Source organism: Telopea speciosissima, chromosome 1 (assembly GCF_018873765.1).
Source record: "Telopea speciosissima isolate NSW1024214 ecotype Mountain lineage chromosome 1, Tspe_v1, whole genome shotgun sequence".
NCBI lineage: Eukaryota > Viridiplantae > Streptophyta > Magnoliopsida > Proteales > Proteaceae > Telopea > Telopea speciosissima.
Genome location: NC_057916.1, coordinates 30,750,389 through 30,770,833, shown reverse-complemented (window position 1 = coordinate 30,770,833; position 20,445 = coordinate 30,750,389). Strand labels below are relative to the sequence as shown.

The 20,445-nt window shown below is 37.8% G+C and overlaps 3 protein-coding genes across 4 annotated transcripts in view; 2 read left to right on the top strand and 1 right to left on the bottom strand.

Annotated features, from left to right (window-relative positions):
* Nucleotides 1-2,435, top strand: part of LOC122639447 (poly [ADP-ribose] polymerase 1) — a 35,534-nt gene extending 33,099 nt beyond the window's left edge. Inside the window, exons 15-21 of one of the 2 annotated variants that reach the window (XM_043832320.1) lie at nt 400-591; nt 699-807; nt 1,066-1,148; nt 1,279-1,416; nt 1,623-1,805; nt 2,087-2,174; nt 2,217-2,435. In XM_043832320.1, the coding sequence (XP_043688255.1) occupies nt 400-591; nt 699-807; nt 1,066-1,148; nt 1,279-1,416; nt 1,623-1,805; nt 2,087-2,143 (762 nt within the window). In that variant the 3' untranslated portion in view covers nt 2,144-2,174; nt 2,217-2,435. Of the gene's footprint in view, nt 1-399; nt 592-698; nt 808-1,065; nt 1,149-1,278; nt 1,417-1,622; nt 1,806-2,086; nt 2,187-2,216 lie in introns of both variants that reach the window. The other variant, XM_043832312.1, reaches the window with a different exon arrangement.
* Nucleotides 2,436-3,390: 955 nt separating this feature from the next.
* LOC122660531 (LOB domain-containing protein 16-like) lies at nt 3,391-7,462 on the top strand. The gene is made up of 3 exons (XM_043855885.1): nt 3,391-3,401; nt 6,474-6,770; nt 6,889-7,462. The coding sequence occupies exons 2-3, from the start codon at nt 6,489-6,491 to the stop codon at nt 7,228-7,230; spliced, it is 624 nt and encodes a 207-aa protein (XP_043711820.1). The 5' UTR covers nt 3,391-3,401; nt 6,474-6,488; the 3' UTR covers nt 7,231-7,462.
* Nucleotides 7,463-19,102: 11,640 nt separating this feature from the next.
* LOC122650544 (LOB domain-containing protein 29-like) lies at nt 19,103-19,923 on the bottom strand. Its single transcript, XM_043843966.1, has 2 exons — nt 19,645-19,923; nt 19,103-19,540 (listed from the first exon to the last, which is right to left on the bottom strand). The coding sequence occupies exons 1-2, from the start codon at nt 19,921-19,923 to the stop codon at nt 19,103-19,105; spliced, it is 717 nt and encodes a 238-aa protein (XP_043699901.1).
* Nucleotides 19,924-20,445: the final 522 nt, after the last annotated feature.

Below are 20,445 nucleotides of genomic sequence, written 5' to 3'. Positions count from 1 at the left end.
GTGCAACTGATGTAAAACAGTAGCTAACTATCACAATATGAAACCCTCAAAATCTCAGTTACAACAGATGGTCAGAACTGAGACTACAGATCAATTCCCAAAATAGCAACTAAAGGAAAACACTAGCAGTAGCAGCACATGTAAGAAAATGATGCAATGTGTGAAGGTAATACGCTCACTAAGATTTACTATAATGGAACCATTCATCTGCTAAAAAGTTACTTGGCCTTGGGTATCTACAGGACAAGATTTGTTTGTATATGCATCCATAAGAAACATATTTGTTTAAATATGTTTTGAGCTATGACTCTCCATGTCAGTTGCAATTTTGTTTCTTTTAGATTTTAATAAATTGGGAATGCTTAATGCAGTTCTTTTATTATTTATTCTGTATTTTAGGTGAAAATGTTAGAAGCACTTCAAGATATTGAAATAGCTTCCAGACTAGTTGGCTTTGATGTTGATAATGATGAGTCTCTCGATGAGAAATATATGAAGCTTAGGTGCAATATTACTCCACTGCCTCACGATAGTGAAGATTATTGGTTGGTTGAAAAATATCTACTCACTACTCATGCATCAACACACAAGGTGAGTCTTTTTTGGTTATTTTAGCACTGAAGTAGCTGTTATCAGTGTGATGGTATGTTTTCGTTGCTGTTTATCCATCATGATTGAATATTGTGGTCAACACTCAGGATTGGACCCTTGAACTGGAAGATGTTTTTACGCTTGAAAGAGAAGGAGAATTTGATAAGTATGCACCCTACAGAGAGAAACTTCAAAATAAAATGCTCTTGTGGCATGGTAAGATATGATCAGACACTCTAATGGAGAATATTGTGTTCGGCTTGCCAATGACTATGAGCATTGAGTCTGTTCTTTTGCCCCACCCCAAAAAAAATAATAATTAAAAATAAAAAGGGATTGGCTCCAAACCATGACTTGGGCTCTTATTTATCTCACAACACTACCAGAGTTATAGTGTTGGGATAAGGCTTAGCTGTGTGTCTTAGGACATTAAGGAAAATAGAGTAGTGTAACTATTAGTTTTATGGTCTGCAGGTTCCCGGCTGACAAATTTTGTGGGTATCCTTAGCCAAGGACTGCGAATAGCACCCCCAGAAGCTCCTGCAACTGGCTATATGGTTCTCTCTCTCTCTCTCTTTCTCTCTCTCTCTCTCTCTCTCTCTTCCTAGGTGTGTGGTGATGTGGGTTCACATGGGTCTGGGTTCATTTGCACACAATCTCTAACAGTTTCCATATTTATTTATATAGTTTGGCAAAGGGATTTACTTCGCTGACCTGGTGAGCAAAAGCGCTCAGTACTGCTTTACTGATAGAAAAAATCCAGTTGGTTTAATGCTTCTGAGTGAAGTGGCTTTGGGAGAGGTCTACAAACTCAAGAAAGCATCGGTGAGCCCACAAACACTGTTTTCCCTTTGTGATGGAATGTATAAACTTGCTTGTGGTGTTGCTTTTGTTAGCCCGTCTCCTAACACTTGTATGGGGTTTGAAATTATGTTATGCATCTAAGATGACCTCTACTTTTACTCAATAAACTTGGCACATCCTCAGTGTTTGTTCTAATATTTTGAGTTTCTGTTACTTTGGTTTTTTAGTATATTGAGAAACCTCCACAAGGAAAGCATTCAACCAAGGGACTTGGCAAGATGAAACCTCAGGAATCAGATTATGTGAAATGGCGAGATGAAGTGGTTGTACCTTGTGGGAAACCTGTCCCATCGAACGTCAAGTCTTCTGAGCTAATGTATAACGAATATATTGTCTATGATACATCTCAGGTTGGTATTTTACAGGGTCTTTATATTCTTTATTTATATTCAATCATGGAGCCAACTGCCAACTCAGGATTTGTCACCCTGGGACCATAAGATGGTAGACTCAGGGTCCAGAATGTGGAAAGCATCCAATCAAGAACAACGGTTCCTAGGCTATATAATCAAACTTTTGTTCAATGCATAATTTATGCTCTCTGTTGTTGTTGGTTGTTTGTTTTTTGTTTTTTATTACCAAGCATACAAGTTGTCTGTGGTTTCACTGAATCAGAGATTGGTACTGCCAGGTTAAGCTGCAGTTCTTGTTGAAGGTGAGGTTTCACCACAAGAGAGCAGGAAACTAAGGTAAGTGATGTTTGCTCCTTCCCAGGTTTTTGCCTTGTATAGGTAATGGTACCTTTTCATTTTGCTGTTTAGGCCTTGTATAGGTAATGGTACCTTTTCATTTTGCTGCTTGGGTTTTGTGTTCTTGAAAATAGCGAGCATCTTAGTGTTGATAGGATCTCATTTTGGGAGGCCTCTGGAGCTGGAGATCTATCAAAACTCTGTTTTATGGGTAATTGTGAAGCACAATTCATGTAATTATGTATTCTTGGCTCTTCAGGGAATGGAGATGGAATTAGATACTTTGTTTAACAGATTTCATTCTTTTCACTACTATGATATAAGGGATAGGATGGTTGAGTATCAGAACAAAAATTATAAGGGTTTCAAGTAGGTTTTCATTATAACCAAATCAGGGTTCGATGCTGGACAAGCGCTGTGGGCCATAGAGAGGCTTTGAGGGGACTGCCTCTCAACCATATTATACCAGTAAGGAAACATGGTTAAGCATTCCCACCTACAGGCTACACCCAACTCTTCATTTGATTGAGGGGATCAAATCCCAGGTTATGCCAACTATAAATCATGATTTAGGTGTCAGCCATTTGGTTCCAATCAGTTCTGTTTCTGTTTGGTTCTATTATTGGAAAACCACCTAATTTGGCCAGATAATAGACTACATGTCAGGACCAAAACCAAAATTATGATTGTTTTTTTTCCTTTTCGCTTTTTTCATCCTTGTGTTCTGGTAATCTGTTCTTAATCGGTTCCAAGGGTGAAAAAAGATGATTATGATATCATTATTGTTTGGCCCATGAAAGTGAATAGCGAATGGAAAACCTTAATTTGCAAATTAAAAACCCATTTTCAATTCTAATTGGTCCTGACTGGTTAAATTCGGTTTGGTTCAATTCCAAATCAAAATACACATAATAGGTAATGAGCCTCTTGGCTAAGATTGAAACCGACCAAATAATAATCAGTCTGGTCAATTTTTAAATTTTTATTTTGGGGTCGATTCCAGTCCAAAATCCAAATACCCGGTTCTGGTCCTCAAGGGATAATCGAGCTATTATTCAATTAATAATCATCGTAGTTTTGGTATTAAATTCTAATAATTGGTTTGGTTTTCATTTTTAACCGTGAAATCAATTAAACTGTTAGATTGATAAACCGATTAAATATTATAATACTTCTCAACAAGAAAGAAGTTTAAGACAAGGAGAGAATGAGAACGAGTGATCGAGAGAGAGAGAGGGTTTTGACCCTCTCTGTCTTGTTCTCTAACCTCGATAGACCTTCATACTCTTGCAATGTTAGAATTCTCAGATTTGTTCAACTCTAGAGGAAAGAAGCTGTAAAAGGAAAAACCGATTAAGAAGTGAAGCAATTACTGATTGATTTTCGTTTGAAACATTAAAATTAATAATCGGTTTGATTTTGGTTAAAATGGATGTGTGAAAATGTGAGGAAGGATAAAATATGAAATTAACATATTAGAGTTGATTTGGGAGTTGTCTAGATCAATGATAAACTTTGAGAATGTTGTATGAGGTGGGATGGTCTTGTTTTACAGAGGTCTACGGACGCCCCAATAAGGAGTGATATGATTGAAGGAGTTAAAACTTAAAAGAGGTAGGGGCAAGGCCTAAAATGATCATAGGAGAAGTTGTGAGGAATGACATGAATAGTCTAGGTCTTGTACCATGTATAACATCGGATAAAGCCCATTGGGGAGCATGGATCCATGTAGCAGACCTCATTTAGCTGAGATTCTCGTAATTTGCTAGGCAGTGACTCGTTCCTCTTATTCCTATGTTTCTTTTTTTTTCTTTGCATTTCCACCTTTCATTTGTCATTGTCCATTTTTCATTTCTCATATATTTTGTTTTGTTTGGATCCATGTAGTCAATCCCATTAAGTTGGGATAAGGCGGATCTTTTACCCCTGCAATTCCCTGCCCGATCCAGTACTCCTAGTGCCCCTAACAAGGGGGGGGGGTGCAATGACCTTTCCACCTCTGTCCAAACACTCTACTCGGATGGTGTCCACTCCCTTCTTATTATAGGCACTAGGGAACTGAACCGAGCAAGGAATTGCAGGCGATAATTTTTCGGGATAAGGCTGAGTTTGTTGTTGTATTTTGGTTTAAAACCATTAAATCTTGGATTGATTCATATCCTAATTGTTGAGCTACCTTTCACCTTCAAACACGATTAAGTACGGTTAAGTATGGGGCTGACTTGGGTAATAATATAAAGCTATGCCTTGCCAATCCTTGTTGCCTATAGCTTCACCCTTACCTAGGGATGTAAATGAATAGCCAAAATCTGTTTCCGTATCCGTTTAGCACTATCCGAATCCGTCCGAAAGCTAAACAGATGCGGATACGGATAGATTATAGTTATCCAAAAAGCTATATTTACATGTAAACGGATAAAATATCCGATCCATATCCGTGTCCGTATCTGTTTAGCATTATCCAAATGTGTTCGAAAGCTAATTGGATGTGGATGTGGATGCGGATATAGCACTATCCAAGCCAAATCTAATCCTTTTACATCCCTACCCTTACCCTGCAAAGGCTAAACCCAAGTAGAAACCTGTCATTTGACGATCACATATCAATTCCCCAAACACAGAAGCCCTGTTTATTAAAATGAAAAGGGAGGCTCACCTATTCCCATCGCACATTTACTATATTTGCAGCTTTCACACTTTTATTGACTGGTTTTTATAATTTCACAATAAATATGTTAGAACAAACTGTAGAACTCGAACACGATGCAGGAAAGTAAAGGAAAAAAAAAAAGCAAACACAATCACAGAGTGCGCACAAGGATTTACGTGATTCGGCAAGGTTGTCTACGTTCATGATGAGATGAGATCTGTTTCACTATCAATGGAAAATAGGGTTACAGTCACTCATTCCTCACGCCTCTCTCAGATTTGCGTTACAGAGAACGAACTCTCGTTACAGGTTTATATCGAAACCCTATACAGAAAATTTACTGTGACACAGATTTAACATGGTTCCACATAGCAGTCCAGTCATCAAAAGTCAAGACACCAATCCTCAACACAAACTCCAAACAAAACACAAACAGAAACGAAAAATAGAGCAAGATGACATAGATTTAATGTGGTCCACACACCAATATGATGTGTTACATGTACGAGCGAAGATAAAGATGTTTCATTATATAAATCAGAGAAAGTTACAATGGAGATCTCTCAAGAACACCCAAAAACAACGCTACTGCTCTCTTCTAGAAACCCTAAATTGAAAACCCCATAGTCTCACATCATCTTTATAATAAGACGGATAAAGAATATCAATACTCCTATATTGGATCGAGTCGATCCATCGAGTACCCACTACCATCACATATCTCAGAAAAAGTTTCAATTTGAATCGCCACAAAAAATATTGGAGTGAGTCATTCTTCGAATTGGATACAAGATTTCTTTTTTTTTTTTTTTTTTTTTTTTTTTTTTTGGTTGAAAGAAGATTCACTAAAAACCAGAGTCATTACAAGCAGTGGTCTCTTTCTCACAAAGATTTAGAAGCCACAGAGTGAAAACTGGCCAATCCATCGGTGACTCAAGATTTCAAAACATACATAACAAAATATTTGAAAAAATAATTTTTATCAGTATTATTACGTTGTAAATGCATTCAAGACTGAGCTCTTGTGAAAGAAGAAAAAAAATCTGTCCTTGATTGGCACTTGGAAATTAAACTCCAAGGGAAGAAAACAAAGAACATCAGTCCCCAGGTGCGGCGTTCGGCGGACAATAATAATAAGAGAATTGTTTATTAATCTTCAAAGACTCAAAATCAAACTCAACATTTAATATATGAGCCACGAACTACTGCAAGTCTGCAACTCCAAAAGCAGAAAAAACAAAGAAAACCCCTCTTCTAAAAGAAATTAATAAATATTGGGATTATGGATATTCACCATTACAAACTGTCCCCCAAGAACCCAACACATAGACCTCTCATGTCCCCCATCCAACTCCCTTATAACTCATCCTTTCCCCATTGCTGAGCACTAGTTGTGTTCCAAAGTCCACACCCCACTTTACCCAATTTCCCTTTTCCCCTCTCCCTCCGTCTTTTGTAAATCCACCTTGAAGTCCAGACTGCCAGAGGCCCCCCCCTCCCTTCCCGTCTCACACCTTTTGTTGGGCACCATTTCCTAGTTGGCTCGTGTGGGTTACTGGGGTTTGGCTCTTCCTAATCCTCTGTGCTGTGTGTGCGTGTGCTCTTCTACTAGAGTTAAAAAAAGGGATTCCTTTCTGGGTCTTTCTCTCTCTCTCTCTTGTTTCTCTCCATTCTAGAAGTAGGAGTAGCTAGCCATGGCTGCAGGAAGTGGGTCTCCTTGTGGTGCCTGCAAGTTCCTCAGGAGAAAATGTGCTTCTGATTGCATCTTTGCTCCTTACTTCTGCTCGGAGCAGGGCCCTGCTCGATTTGCTGCCATTCACAAGGTGTTTGGTGCTAGTAATGTCTCCAAGCTCTTGTTACATGTTCCTCTCCCCGATCGATGTGAAGCTGTCTTCACCATCGCCTATGAAGCTCAGGCCAGGATCCGTGATCCTGTCTATGGTTGTGTTGCTCATATCTTTGCACTTCAGCAACAGGTGGGTCATGGGTCACCTTCTCCCTTCACTGTTTTGTTCTTACTTATCAATGAATAATGAAATCTTTGATTGCTTCCTAGTTGATTTTGATGAATTTGGTTTTTGCTGAAACTCTCAGGTGGCGTACTTGCAAGCCCAATTGATTCAAGCTAAGGCTCAGCTGGCTCACAACCTTGCAGCTGGTTCAAAGTCATTAGAGAACCATTGGCCTTCTAGGACTGCCGGGCCAGTCGGTGGTGGTGGTGGAGAAGTGTCTCCCCAGGTCCCTTATCCGGCATACATGCATTCCCTTACACCTCAGAGCTCCCTGGACTTTCTGGACCAGAGTAGTGATGGAATGGTGATACAGGACATGCTGGACAGAGATGATATACCCTTCCAACCTTGTGCTAAGAAAAGATTGTCCACCAATGACTTGGGTGAGCTTCAAGCTCTGGCTCTTAGGATGATGAGGAACTGATTCATCCTCCCCCCTCTCTCTCTCTCTTTCTCTCAATGTGATAAGGATGATGATTGAAGAGTGATGTCTGTTGGGGATAATGTTGATCTCTATGCCTGTAAATACAAAAGAGCTCTGGAAAGAAAACTGACCATAATGTGAACAAAAGCCTTTGGGAGGTGTCTGCTTTTCTTGGAAGAAAATACAATATCAATGCCAATTAGTAGTAGTAACTTAATACTATTTTGCCTCTATTCCTCTCTTTTCTCTCTATATGAAGATTCTAATACTTGGGTTCATTAATTAGCTATAAATTGTATGAAACTTTAGCATTTGTCCACGGTCAGATCAATAATTGTGACATTTAATTTATTTACCATATTCAATGTTACCAATGAACCTGCTTGTATGAAAGAGAGACAGCAAAAGAACCCTCCATGTTAGTTATGCAGACTTTTTTGACTCATTGTTATGTTTTTCCCCAGAAGATGTTAAATTAAGATGCATGGTTAAGGGGTTCTTTACCTGATGTAGATAAACAACTTTCCCCCTTTTCCTCTATCCCAATAAATTCAAAGTTTCAATTGCAATTCCGAGGTTAGTGAAGTTTTTATTTCTTTCTTAACAAAGGTGGTGGGATCTCCAATCTGTGAACAACTATGTGATGACTAAAAATTTTGATGCTTTTGACATGAGGGGGTTGATAATATTAATTATAATAAAATAATGATTTAATATCACTTCTAAGTTCCAAGGGGTCCCCTCACTTGAAGAACCTTTTGTGGAATGATTTAGATTAAACTGCTATCATTGTAGTCCCTTGACTTGAATACTAGGTGGACCCAGCTGACTAGTTTTTATGTAGTAGAAGTAGGTTTACCTAACATAAACTTAAGAATGCTTATATTAATGGCTTTCACTGCCCTATGAAGTTGTAATCACTTAAATAGACAAAATGTTTGCTTGATTGAATACACAGTGGAAACAACCAAGTTTTAGTAGTTTTTGCTAATCAAGCAACAACTAAGGCTCAAATCCTATATGGGACTCAAGCTCAACAATTAAGTTTATTGGGAGGTAGGGTAGCCTCCCTGTCTTAGTAATCAGAAGCATATCAGATAGAGTAAAGAAGCCAATGTAGAAAGTATCTTTTGCTACATTTAAGTTATAACAAACAAAGTCATTGTGCTTGGATAATAGCATGGCTAGAGAAAAAGGTTATAGGGTTTTCTGTGATCCAAATCTTCTACTTGGCTAACAAGAAGACAATTGCTTTTTTTGGGAAAGAGAGTTCTACATAGTTTTACCATAATCTTATTATTTCCATTTCATTCTGTAGTGGATAAGCTACACAGAAACATCAAATAGAATAGAGTAGCCAATGTCAATGTGTATCTTCTTAACTTCATTTTAATTAGAACTAGGACACTAGGTCCTAGTGCTTGGACAATAGCATGCCTAGAGAAAAGGGGTATAGGATATTCTGTAGGATGGTAGGAGTGAAACATGATCCAAGTATTCTACTTTGATAACAAGAGGACAGTTGCTTTTTTAAGAAGAAAGATCTACATAATTTTACCATAATATAATTATTCAATTAACTGCTTGTCAAATGCATGAATAAACAATACAGTGATCCCTTCCATTGATAAGTAACTCAGAAGCATCAAATAAAATAGAGCAGCCAATGTCAGTATATATCTTCTTAAATACATTTTAATTAGGATTAGGACACTAGGTCCTAGTGTTTGGACAATAGCATGGCTAGAAAAAAGCGATAAACAGAAAGCTTATGTATAATAGCAGGATTGAAGATGATCCAAATCTTTTACTCAGATTACAAAAAGATATAATTATTCAAGTTCTTATCAAATGCATCAATAAACAATACAGCAATCCATCCGTGATCCAATATTTTCCGTATTTGATAAGTTAAGTAGGAAAAACAGAGTCAAGCAACGTACGTAGAATGTAAAGAAAGAGGGAGGACTGGTCAAGAGAACGATTGTTTGCGATAAATTATTGAGTTAATTTTGGACAGTCTCTCTATAAACTATTCCAAAGCCTTTAATTCCTGACCTTTTAGATATTTTCTGAAGCTGCAAGTTGCCAAAATACATTGAATGTCATATTGTTGGCGAAATCAATGGGATAGAGATTGAAGCAAATCAGTCTTATTTAGCAAGAAATCAAGCCCATTCATACGGTGGTTGTAATTTCCTTAAAAGCAGTCATCCTCACTTGGCAGCCAAGTTGTACACTTCTTTATTTAAAGGAGATTCTTCTCCTCCCCATGTAACTAAGTAAAAATGGGGTTTTCTCTGTGGACGTAGGTTCTTCTATGAAGGCCGAACCACATTAAATCTTTGTTGTGCTCTTCCTTTTCCTCTTTCTCTTCTACCTTTCGCCTTGCAATCGTTATTTAAAGTATTTAGAACATGGTATCAGAGCGGATCAAGATCATGGGACGAGAATGATATGATTGGTTCTATCGCTGCCGATAATCACTTGTGCTGCTGTGATCGTTTCTCTTGAGCTGTTGTTAATGCGATTAGCTGTGATCGTTTCTCTTGAGCTTCTGTTAATGCAATCAGTTGTGATCTTTTTTTTGGATATTTTCTGCTGTTGCTCTTATTCACAGATAAGTTTTTTTCCTGATCTATTTATTGTCATCCGTTATTTACAATGACTGGTTCTACTGATAGTAGCAAGTCTAGTTCGCATGAAGTGAATAATAGACTTACCTCTATTTTACTTAATGGCCGAAACTACCTCCCTTGGTCTCGAGCTGTCTCCGTCGCTCTTGGAGGTCGTTCAAAATTGGGCCATATTAATGGTCAGACTAAAGCCCCAAGTTCTAATGATGATAAACTTGTTGAATGGCAAGCCAATGACAATCTTGTCATGTCATGGCTATTTAATTCCATGGAACCTCAGATTTATGAGATTTTCGCTTATTCTGAAACATCTAGTGAACTTTGGGAATCTTTGAAAAATATGTATGGGCTTCAAGACAATGCCTCTCGAGTCTTTGAACTACAACAAGAACTTTGTAAAACCGAGCAGGCCTCGGGTCAATCCTTCACTGAACATCTTGGTAATTTAAAGAAAAAGTGGGATGAACTTCGACAATATCGACCCACTGCTTCTACCATTGAGGAATATACTAAACGTGCTGAGCAGGATAAAATTTTTCAGTTGTTAGCCATTCTTCGACCTGAGTATGAAGATTTGAGGAGGCAAATTCTCGTGAGTTCTCCGCTTCCATCTTTTATTAATGTTTGTGCTACTATTCAGCGTGAAGAAACTCGAAAAAGAGCCATGAATCCTGATTCTAAGACAGGGGGAGAAATTGTTGAAACCTCTGCGAATACCACCACTGCCAATCTGAGTAAACAATCTGGCAGTGGAGGTCGAACCATATCCCGGTAAAGGCAAAGGGAAAGGGCGTGTTTCTAAGTATCACTGTGAACACTGTAATAAAGATGGTCATACCAAGGATCGCTGTTGGAGTCTGTATCCTCATTTAAGGACCAACAAGGACAAGGCACCTGATGCCATGGTTGCTGCCCAAGCTCCTACACCCGATTTACAATCCTCTCTGAGTCAGCTTTCTTCACAGCTCCAACAACTGTTGAAACAAAGTGGCACATCAAACCCTCCAACCTTGGAGTCTAGCAACATGGTTCAAACTTCTGGTAACATCTCTGCCTTCTCTGTTACATCTCAGAATTGTTTTATTATTGATTCAGGAGCTACTGACCATATGTGTTGCACATCTGATTGTCTGTCAAATGTATGTGATGGGATCCAATCTTCCATCACTGTTGCTAATGGAGAAAAAGTCCCGATCAAAGGACTTGGGACATTAAATTTGTTCTCCACGTCCGCACATACTTTGTTTGTGCCATCTCTGTCATCTAATTTGTTATCTATTGGAAAAATGACTAAAGAATTGAATTGCACTGTGATTTTTTCTTCCAACAAGGTCACATTTCAGGATAGGCTCACAGGGAAGAAGATTGGTGAAGGGCGTTTTCAAGATGGGCTATATGTAATTGACATTCCTAGCAAAGCCTTAAGTGCTCGTCAAAACAAAGATGAAGTGGCTCGGCTTTGGCATTTCCGAATGGGGCATCCATCTGATAGGGTGTTACATTATTTGAATTCAGATTTTTCTCTTAATTCTAGTGGTTGTGACATTTGTCGGTTTTCAAAACAGCATCGGTTACCATTTTCTACTAGTACTCATGTTTCTTCTGAAATATTTGATATTGTTCATTCTGACGTTTGGAGGAGTGCACCTGTTGACTCACGAGATGGATTTAAATATTTTGTCACGTTTATAGATGATAAAACTCGGGTCACCTGGCTGTATTTACTGTCCTCTAAAACCGAAGTGTTGCAAATTTTTCAAGATTTCTACAATATGACTTGTACTCAGTATGGGCGAAGTGTTAAAATTTTACGCACTGACAATGGAACTGAGTACACCAACAACTCCTTTCAGAGAGTTCTTAAGAGTCTTGGTATTGTTCACCAAACTTCTTGTGTGGGCACTCCACAACAAAATGGAGTCGCCGAAAGGAAGAATCGTCACCTACTTGAGGTGACCTGATCCCTTTTGTTTCATGCAAATCTACCTAAACAATATTGGTCTGATGCAATACTCACCAGCTGCTATTTAATTAATCGACTTCCTAGTAAAGTCTTGAAATATAAATCACCTATGGAGGTTCTCCTTAGTCGGCCTGTGAATATTTCTCACCTGCGTGTCTTTGGCAGTATTTGCTTTGTTCATTCCCAGATGGGGAAGAAGCTTGAACCTCGTGCAAAAAAATGCATTTTTTTGGGGTATTCCTCTGTGAAAAAAGGGGTATAAGTGTTATGACCCTTCCACAAAACGGGTTTATATTTCTCGTGATGTCATTTTTGATGAAAATCACTTGTTTTTCCCTCGCAGAGAACAACTTCAGGGGGAGAATACTCAGAACAATTATGATTATAGTGATTTCGATGTTGAAGTTGCTCCTCTGCCTCTCACTAGTGGTATTGATGAAAGTAAGAATGGTGGTGACTCCATAGAATTGCCACCGCCAACTGGTGAGAACTGTGTTGACACCACTACAATTCTGCCGAATGATGATGCACTATTGCCTACTGGTGAAGCCAATGCACCAGTGCCGATGCCACCTGCTCCTGTACGCAGGTCTACTCGTGTTCCACAACCTTCTACCAGACTCCGTGATTTTTCCACATATCACTCTGCAGCCGTGGCTTACCCTATACAGGCGCATATTTGCTATGATAATATTTCTTCAGATTATCTTGCCTTTCTGACTGCCATTAGCAACCACTCAGAACCGGCTACCTATTTTGAGGCACAAGGGTTACCTATATGGAAAGAAGCCATGAATGAGGAGCTCCTAGCTCTTGACAAAAATCATACTTGGGACATTGTGTCATTGCCACATGGGAAACGGTCTGTGGGTTGTCGATGGGTGTATAGGATCAAATACAAGAGTGATGGGTCCATTGAGAGACACAAAGCCAGGTTTGTGGCAAAGGGGTACACCCAAACATATGGAGTGGATTATAAAGAAACATTCGCTCTGGTTGCTAAAATGAACACCGTTAGGGTCCTTATGTCTATTGCTGTTAATCAAAGTTGGTCTCTCTTTCAGATGGACGTAAAAAATGCTTTTTTACATGGGGATCTTGAAGAGGAGGTTTACATGGACCTTCCTCCTGGACATCCCTTAGAAGGACAACCTGGAATGGTGTGTAAGCTAAATAAAGCTATTTATGGACTCAAGCAGTCACCTCGGGCTTGGTATGGTAAGCTAAGTTCTGCTCTCTTGTCCTTTGATTTCAAGAAAAGTGAGTCTGATCCCTCATTATTTGTTAAAAGAAGCTCAAAGTCTGTTGTGGTGGTGCTAATCTATGTCGATGACATAGTCATCACTGGTGATGATCTTTATGAAATTGGAGTTCTAAAGCAATACTTGAGAGAGAAATTTGACATCAAGGATCTGGGAAGATTGCGTTACTTCCTTGGAATTGAGATAGCAAGTTCTAGCAAAGGGCTATTTCTCTCGCAAAGAAAATATGTTTTGGATTTGTTGAAGGAAACTGGAAAGCTTGGGGCAAAGCCAGCTGATACTCCAATGGATTATAACAGCAAGTTTATTGAAAAAAATAATCCATTACTTGATCGTGGACAGTTTCAGCGGTTGGTAGGAAAGTTAATCTACCTAACCATCACTAGACCGGATATTGCTTATGCTGTCAGTTTCGTAAGCCAGTTTATGCATTCTCCCACTGAAGGCCACATGGGGCTTGTTGACCATATATTGCGATACCTTAAGTTTTGTCCAGGGCGTGGTATCTGGATGAAGAAGAATGGGCATACTGAGGTTGTTGGTTACACAGATGCAGATTGGGCCGGAAATCCTGAGGATAGAAGGTCAACAACTGGTTTTTGTACATTTGTAGGAGGCAACCTGGTTACCTGGAAGAGTAAGAAGCAGGGTGTTGTTGCGCGCTCAAGTGCCGAGGCTGAGTATAGAGCCATGGCTGCCACCACGAGTGAACTTGTTTGGCTTCGTTTACTTGTTCGTGAGCTTCTGCATAAAGACTCTACAAGACCTATGAAGTTGTTTTGTGATAATCAAGCGGCAACTCATATAGCTACGAATCCAATTTTTCATGAACAGACTAAACACATAGAGGTGGACTGTCATTTTGTCCGTGAAAAGGTCCAAGATAAGACTATTGAGACTCCCTACATCCGAAGTGCAGATCAGTTAGCGGACATGTTTACCAAGGCTCTTCCTAAGGGTGTGTTTCACAAGATGTTAGCCAAGTTGACCTCAATTGACATTTTCGCTCCAACTTGGAGGGGGAGTGTTGGCGAAATCAATGGGATAGAGATTGAAGCAAATCAGTCTTATTTAGCAAGAAATCAAGCCCATTCATACGGTGGTTGTAATTTCATTAAAAGCAGTCATCCTCACTTGGCAGCCAAGTTGTACACTTCTTTATTTAAAGGAGATTCTTCTCCTCCCCATGTAACTAAGTAAAAATGGGGTTTTCTCTGTGGACGTAGGTTCTTCTGTGAAGGCCGAACCACATTAAATCTTTGTTGTGCTCTTCCTTTTTCTCTTTCTCTTCTACCTTTCTCCTTGCAATCGTTATTTAAAGCATTTAGAACACATATGTATAAGGAAGGTATTATAAATCAAATTCTAGATCATACCCAGGTGAGTCATAAAAATCTAAGGTGTACCCAATCTTGTTCCATGGCATGTAACAATTTCTCACCCTAAACAGAGTTCATTAAATATGTTTTTTTCTTAGAGAGTCTATGATTGACATTCGGCCAATATCCTCTGTTATTGATAAGCATTGTAAATTACTCATACTTAAAAACCATTAATTAAAAGAGTGTTTGGATGATCTTGACTTGGACTAGAGTGTTTATATTAGAATAAGAAGCCAAAGAAAAAAGAACAAAAGAAAGGAGAGAACTTTAGCTAAAAAGGAGAGAGGTGAACATGAGGGGGAAAAAGAGTTTCCCATTTTCCCATGTTCAAAAGAGAAGTGATGCCTGTGAGTGTGTTTTAGAAGGTAAGTGCATGTTTTCTGTGTTTGAATGAATAGTGACAAAACACTTTGGAGTTTGTATTGTTTGAACTTTGAAGGTTGAAGGCTTGAGGTCTTTCTCTCTCTCTCTTTCTTTTTCTTCTTTTGTAAGTTCAGAAAAGAGAAAATTTGCAAGCAGTAGGTGTGTTACTACTTTCTTTTTGACAATTTAAAATGGAGGAAATGAGAAAAACGGTTGGACTAAGTCTAGGGAAAAGCATGAAAGTTTGGGTGGAGTGAAGAAGGGCGTCTCTTTGTCTGCAAGCGTGGGGTATGATCTAAGCCATCCATATTCAACAAAAGTGGGGTCTGGTTCTCTATCTCTGGCCTTCCTTTTGTCTTTATGAGTAACGGCCCTGCCCCTCTTTATTTATCATTTGTGGAAAAGCAGAGAAGCCAGAGAAAGAGAGAGAGTGGTTTTCTTCTTTAATGAAGTGAGAGCGTATTGAGATGAGAGAAGGGCTTCTTTGACACTGTGAGGGCCATCCACTTGCGTGGTGTTATATGAAGACACAACAACAGTAGAGCCAGCAGAGGCAGCAAAGGCCAGAGAGAGAGTACAAAAGAGAACTATATGTCCCATTGAAAAGGTTGGCTTTATTGAGCTTTGAGTTGAATATGAACTGTAAAAATGTCTTCGTTAAGAGGACCATAGCAAGAGGGCAGATGATCAATGGGGGAAACTGTAATGGGTGCGGTGGGTCCTCTTATTAGTGTATGACCGACCTTTGACCAGAGAAAAAAGAAGAAGAAGAAGAGCAGCTTTGTTGGAGACTTTTAATAAGTTGGATTATGTCACTAAACCCATTTCATTATTATGGTTTAAACTTCGAGGGTAAGGGATTAGTTACCCAATTCAATAAGAGTAAGGTGCTTGATCCTCAAGGAATCCCACTCAAACAGGAAATGACTCACCTACTTTCTCGCTTTGTCCTCTGGTGATCATTCTTCCAAAGTTCCAATCAGATGGTTAGAAAAACCACTTATTGGTTCATGCAATCCATGGTGGCCCCACTTTTCTGGTTGCTGTTGGATTGAAATTCAGATCAGATGTAGGGCATCATCTATTAGGTTCCCTTGTTTTATTTTTTTGGTAGAATATTAGGTTCCCTTGTTGGAAGGCCTTGCATCTTAGAAGTACCAATGGGCTTTTCAGGTCTGGTTTGATTGGAACTATTCTTAGGCCTGATCTAAGGTCCAATAGTTTGTCTTGGACTTTGGCTTGTGTCTTTAAGGTCTAGTGGTAATGGGCCTGACATATAGTTTGTCTTGGACTTTGGCTGGTGTCTTTAAGGTCTAGTGGTAATGGGCCTGACATTCTTTAAAGGTTGGTCTGACAAGCCCATGCTCTCTCTCTCTCTCTCCTTAAGGTAATACAAACCAAATACTTAGTTTATTATACTAAAAAAAGGAAAAATATGTTAATTAATATTTAAATGATTAGATTGTGTACTGTCAAAGATACAATAATTTATATACATACCTGCATGTGAGTAGGAGTGGCTGATCTCAACTATCCATTTATATATGAATGCCCATGGGTAACCACATGTCAGCATTTTTGTAGCCTACTCTAGCCATTGGAACCACCATTTCTTGGACTTTTCTCCTTGTATTGTCATTTTAAGTTTCAAGTTTCTAAATTTAAAAATATAAGCAACAAAGAAAATGGTTATTTGGTTACATGGTAAAGCACTTTTGGGCTAAAAATTGTTGTTATATGACTATAAGGTCATCCTCTCAGGTGCCAACTAAGCTGCTACTTTGAGGAAGACTCATGACCAACATTTCTTTTGGTAGGTGACTCATAGAAATTAATATAACCAAAAAGTATTTTATTTTAATTTTATCACAGAGGTCAGGCCAAAGCTTCCACATTTTTGCATCATTGCCTTGACTATGATACATTACTCAATTAACCTTATCAACAAAACCAAAAAAAAAAAAAAAAAAAATACATTACTCCATTAATGTATAATATTTTAATACTTTAGAAAGACTGATCCATGATGTATATTAGTTGTCTTTGTCACTTACTAGTTAGCAAAACTCAGCATTAATACACAATCCAATATAAACACTAATACAACCTTATGATAGAAACCCATGTAATCTTACATCAATTGCCTTGCTTAAAGCTATGTGGGTAGATTATTCATTTTTTTTCCTTTATTAGGATCAGTTTTTCATAGACCACAATTTTGTCTTAAAACAACCATGAAACACGAACAAACAAAACAGAAAAAATAAAGATGACACAGGGATTTAAAATGTAGTTCACACATCAATGTGATGTGCTACGTCTACAGGCGAAGTTGAAGATGATCTGTATGTCAAATGGAAAAAGATCACATTGAAGATCTCTCAAGAACACCAAAATGGCAGAAAAGTGCTTTCGACACTTATATTCCAAAAATAAATTTAAGGATTCATTGACAAAATAGTAATAAAACCTAACATTTCATAAGTGGAAGCACAACTGAACATCGTGTTGTTCTTTGTTGGAGAATGCAAACAATAATATTTCTCCCATTTACATTATGATCCTCCCCAAACCCCGCAGTGGCGGGAGCCTCGTGCACTGGGTATGACCTTTTTTTTTTTTTTTAACCTCCTTGCTTCAGCTATTTAAAGTCCGACCACAATATCTTATTAATTTGAACCCCCGCCCCTTTTTAATGTCATTCAGATACTTTGGTCATCAAATTACTATGAAGCTAAAGCCTAACTTGATGCATTTCTTGGAGTTTTCAGTTGGGCAAACAAAACTTAATAAATTCATCTTTGGACAAAGTATCAAGTTATGGAGCTGTATTTTGGACTTGAATATACCACAGAGGCAACAATTATTATTTGATATTTGTCAATGGACAGAGAGTGAAGACTATTTCAGTATTATCTTTATAATAGATGGTGTGCCTCACTATGGAAGCAGCTTTCTAGGTCAGCCTACAACAATGATAAACCCTAGATTACAAATTGGTTGTCCTTGATATTATTCACTATATATCTCCAACCATTGTCTAATGAGAAATACTGTATTATTTTCCCCTGGTGATCATATTTAAGCCCTTCTTACCAATGGAAAAATAGTTAAGCCTTCATTGCTGAAGCTCTCTGTAACAATGAAAAGGAACAATGAAAGGATAAGATGGTCCTTACAAAGACCCAATGGGTTGGGTTTGATGGTAGGGAGGAGGATGATGATGATGATAGATATAAAAAATAAGATTCCATCCATATCAATCTAATTACCTGATGATTGTTGGAATGGGTTTTTTATTTTTATTTTTTCCTTTTCATATTAAAGAGGAGTTATTGATAGATCGATGCTCAATGTAGATCTAGACTCTGTTTTTCTCGATAATTTTTATTTGGTGTCAATTGGGTTTTCTCTGTGATGGCAATATCGAAGGTGAAGAGCTTCAATATGCCGTGTGCTTGTATATCCAGACATTAATTTTTTTCCTTTCTTAATACAAATTGACCTTTTAACCAAAATTACAAAAAAAAAAAAAACTGATGATTGTTGAAGGAAAGTTTTACTAATTAAGTTTTGTGATAATTGTGTGTATTATCCAACAAATTATTATCAATGACCAAAGAATATGAACCTTCTACTTACGATCGCATCGAAATCCGAATAGAAAATCCTTGAATACTCGAGTGAGAATAAAAGGAATGATACTTTCCTTGTTATATATTAATTGAATCATAAGAGAAAAGGAAAGTACAGCATTGTCAGGTTAATAGTATATATTGTTGAAGAATGTGGAAGATTTTCATATTATAATTGTAACAAATGTATATCTGTGTAAAATACTGAGAGAACAATATAATTAAAATTCAAAGTTGAATTAGTGTTAATTAAGAACACATCACAACTAAATTATAGTTTCCCAAACACTTTTCTTTCCTCATCTTATTAAGTTTATGAAAGGAAAGTACAAAAAATTAACAAGCTAAACACCTAGGTCTCTACTAGGGTTAATTTAGATCTTAGCTAGGTTTTATTTAGTCCATTAATTAGGCTAATCAACAAGAACAAAACAGATTAAACTATTATTTTATCCATTACCAGATACGTACACAAGATCTCTAACATAAGAATACTAGACTAAATATATAGAGTAAACCTAGCTAAACAGTATAAGCTTTTCTAGCTAGGGGATCCTAGCCAAGCTTATTTATATCAGCTAATAGTCACACTTCAAAATTGATGAAAGATATCACAATCCCACACACCATGTCATGAACGTTGAAGATAAGAGAAAGCAACTGATTGAAGGTCTTCTTCATCTGTGTCTTGAAAAGCCCATTTCCTGGTGTTATTTTGCATATCAAGAGAAGCCATGAGATGAGAATGAGAATGAGAATGAGAATGAGATGGGTCTTCAACAAAACCAGTACTAAAAGAGTGATTCTCTTCAGGCATGACTGGAATTTGATAATCACCACCCATAGAGTTGTGATCCATGAAACCAATATTGTTGTAGTTTAACATGGTTTCAGTATAATTATTGGTTGGATTCTGATGATGGAATTGAGGTGGAATCCTTGATTCCTCTAAATGAAGCAATCCTTGAACATCTTGTGGATATGAAGTGCTGGTAGAGACATTAACATTAACAGGGCTTTGTGCTGCTTGTGCTTTGAGAGAGATCAACTGTGCTTGTAGATTAACAACCTGTATAGGCAAAAAGAGTAGGGAGACTGGTTAATTAATTACAATGTTTAAGCCAGTAATTGGATAATTAATGCAAGTTTAAGTGGGGAAGTAATTAATTAAACCTGTTGTTGAAGTGCAAAAATGTAAGAAACACAACCATATATTGGATCTTGAAGCCTTGCTTGAGCTTCATATGAGATTGTAACTGCAGCTTCACATCGATCAGTGACTGGGAGATGTGCAAGGAGTTTAGAAACATTACTTGCACCAAACACCTTATGGATTGCAGCAAAGTGTGTGGCACCTTGTTCATGACAGAAATATGGAGCAAATACACAACCCTTAACACACTTTCTCCTCAAGAACTTGCAAGCTCCACAAGGAGATCCTAAACCTGTCATTTTGAATTGGTTCTTAAAAAGTCTTTTTTTTTTTGGTGATTTTTTTTCTGCTTGCTGTGAAGACCAGTGTAAGGAACCATTCTTCCAATGTTTATAAATGGTAGAGGAGAGGAAGGTGGATGATATTATAATCAATACTTAATTACACTTGGTCTCGTTAATGGGCTACAAATTTCATTTGTTTTCTGTACAAAAAACCTATTTCACCCATCTTAAAATTTTTATAAACATACCAGATTCCATTTAAGCATTCCTTATAAAAACGACAAAAGAACTAACATAAACCAAACCCTCCTCCTTAAAACGACAAAAGAGTTAACATAAACCAAACCTCTCTCTCTCTCTCTCTCTCTCTGTGTGTTTGATCATTAGAGTGTGACTTGCACTTTTATTTTTACTATCAACTGTGATAGGTACATTGCTCCTTACTGTGATCAGTAATTAGAGTTTCTATTTAGTTGTAGATTATCCCTATATGGGAAATTCTTGGGTGGCAAAATGGTTCAGTTTCCAAGTTTCTTC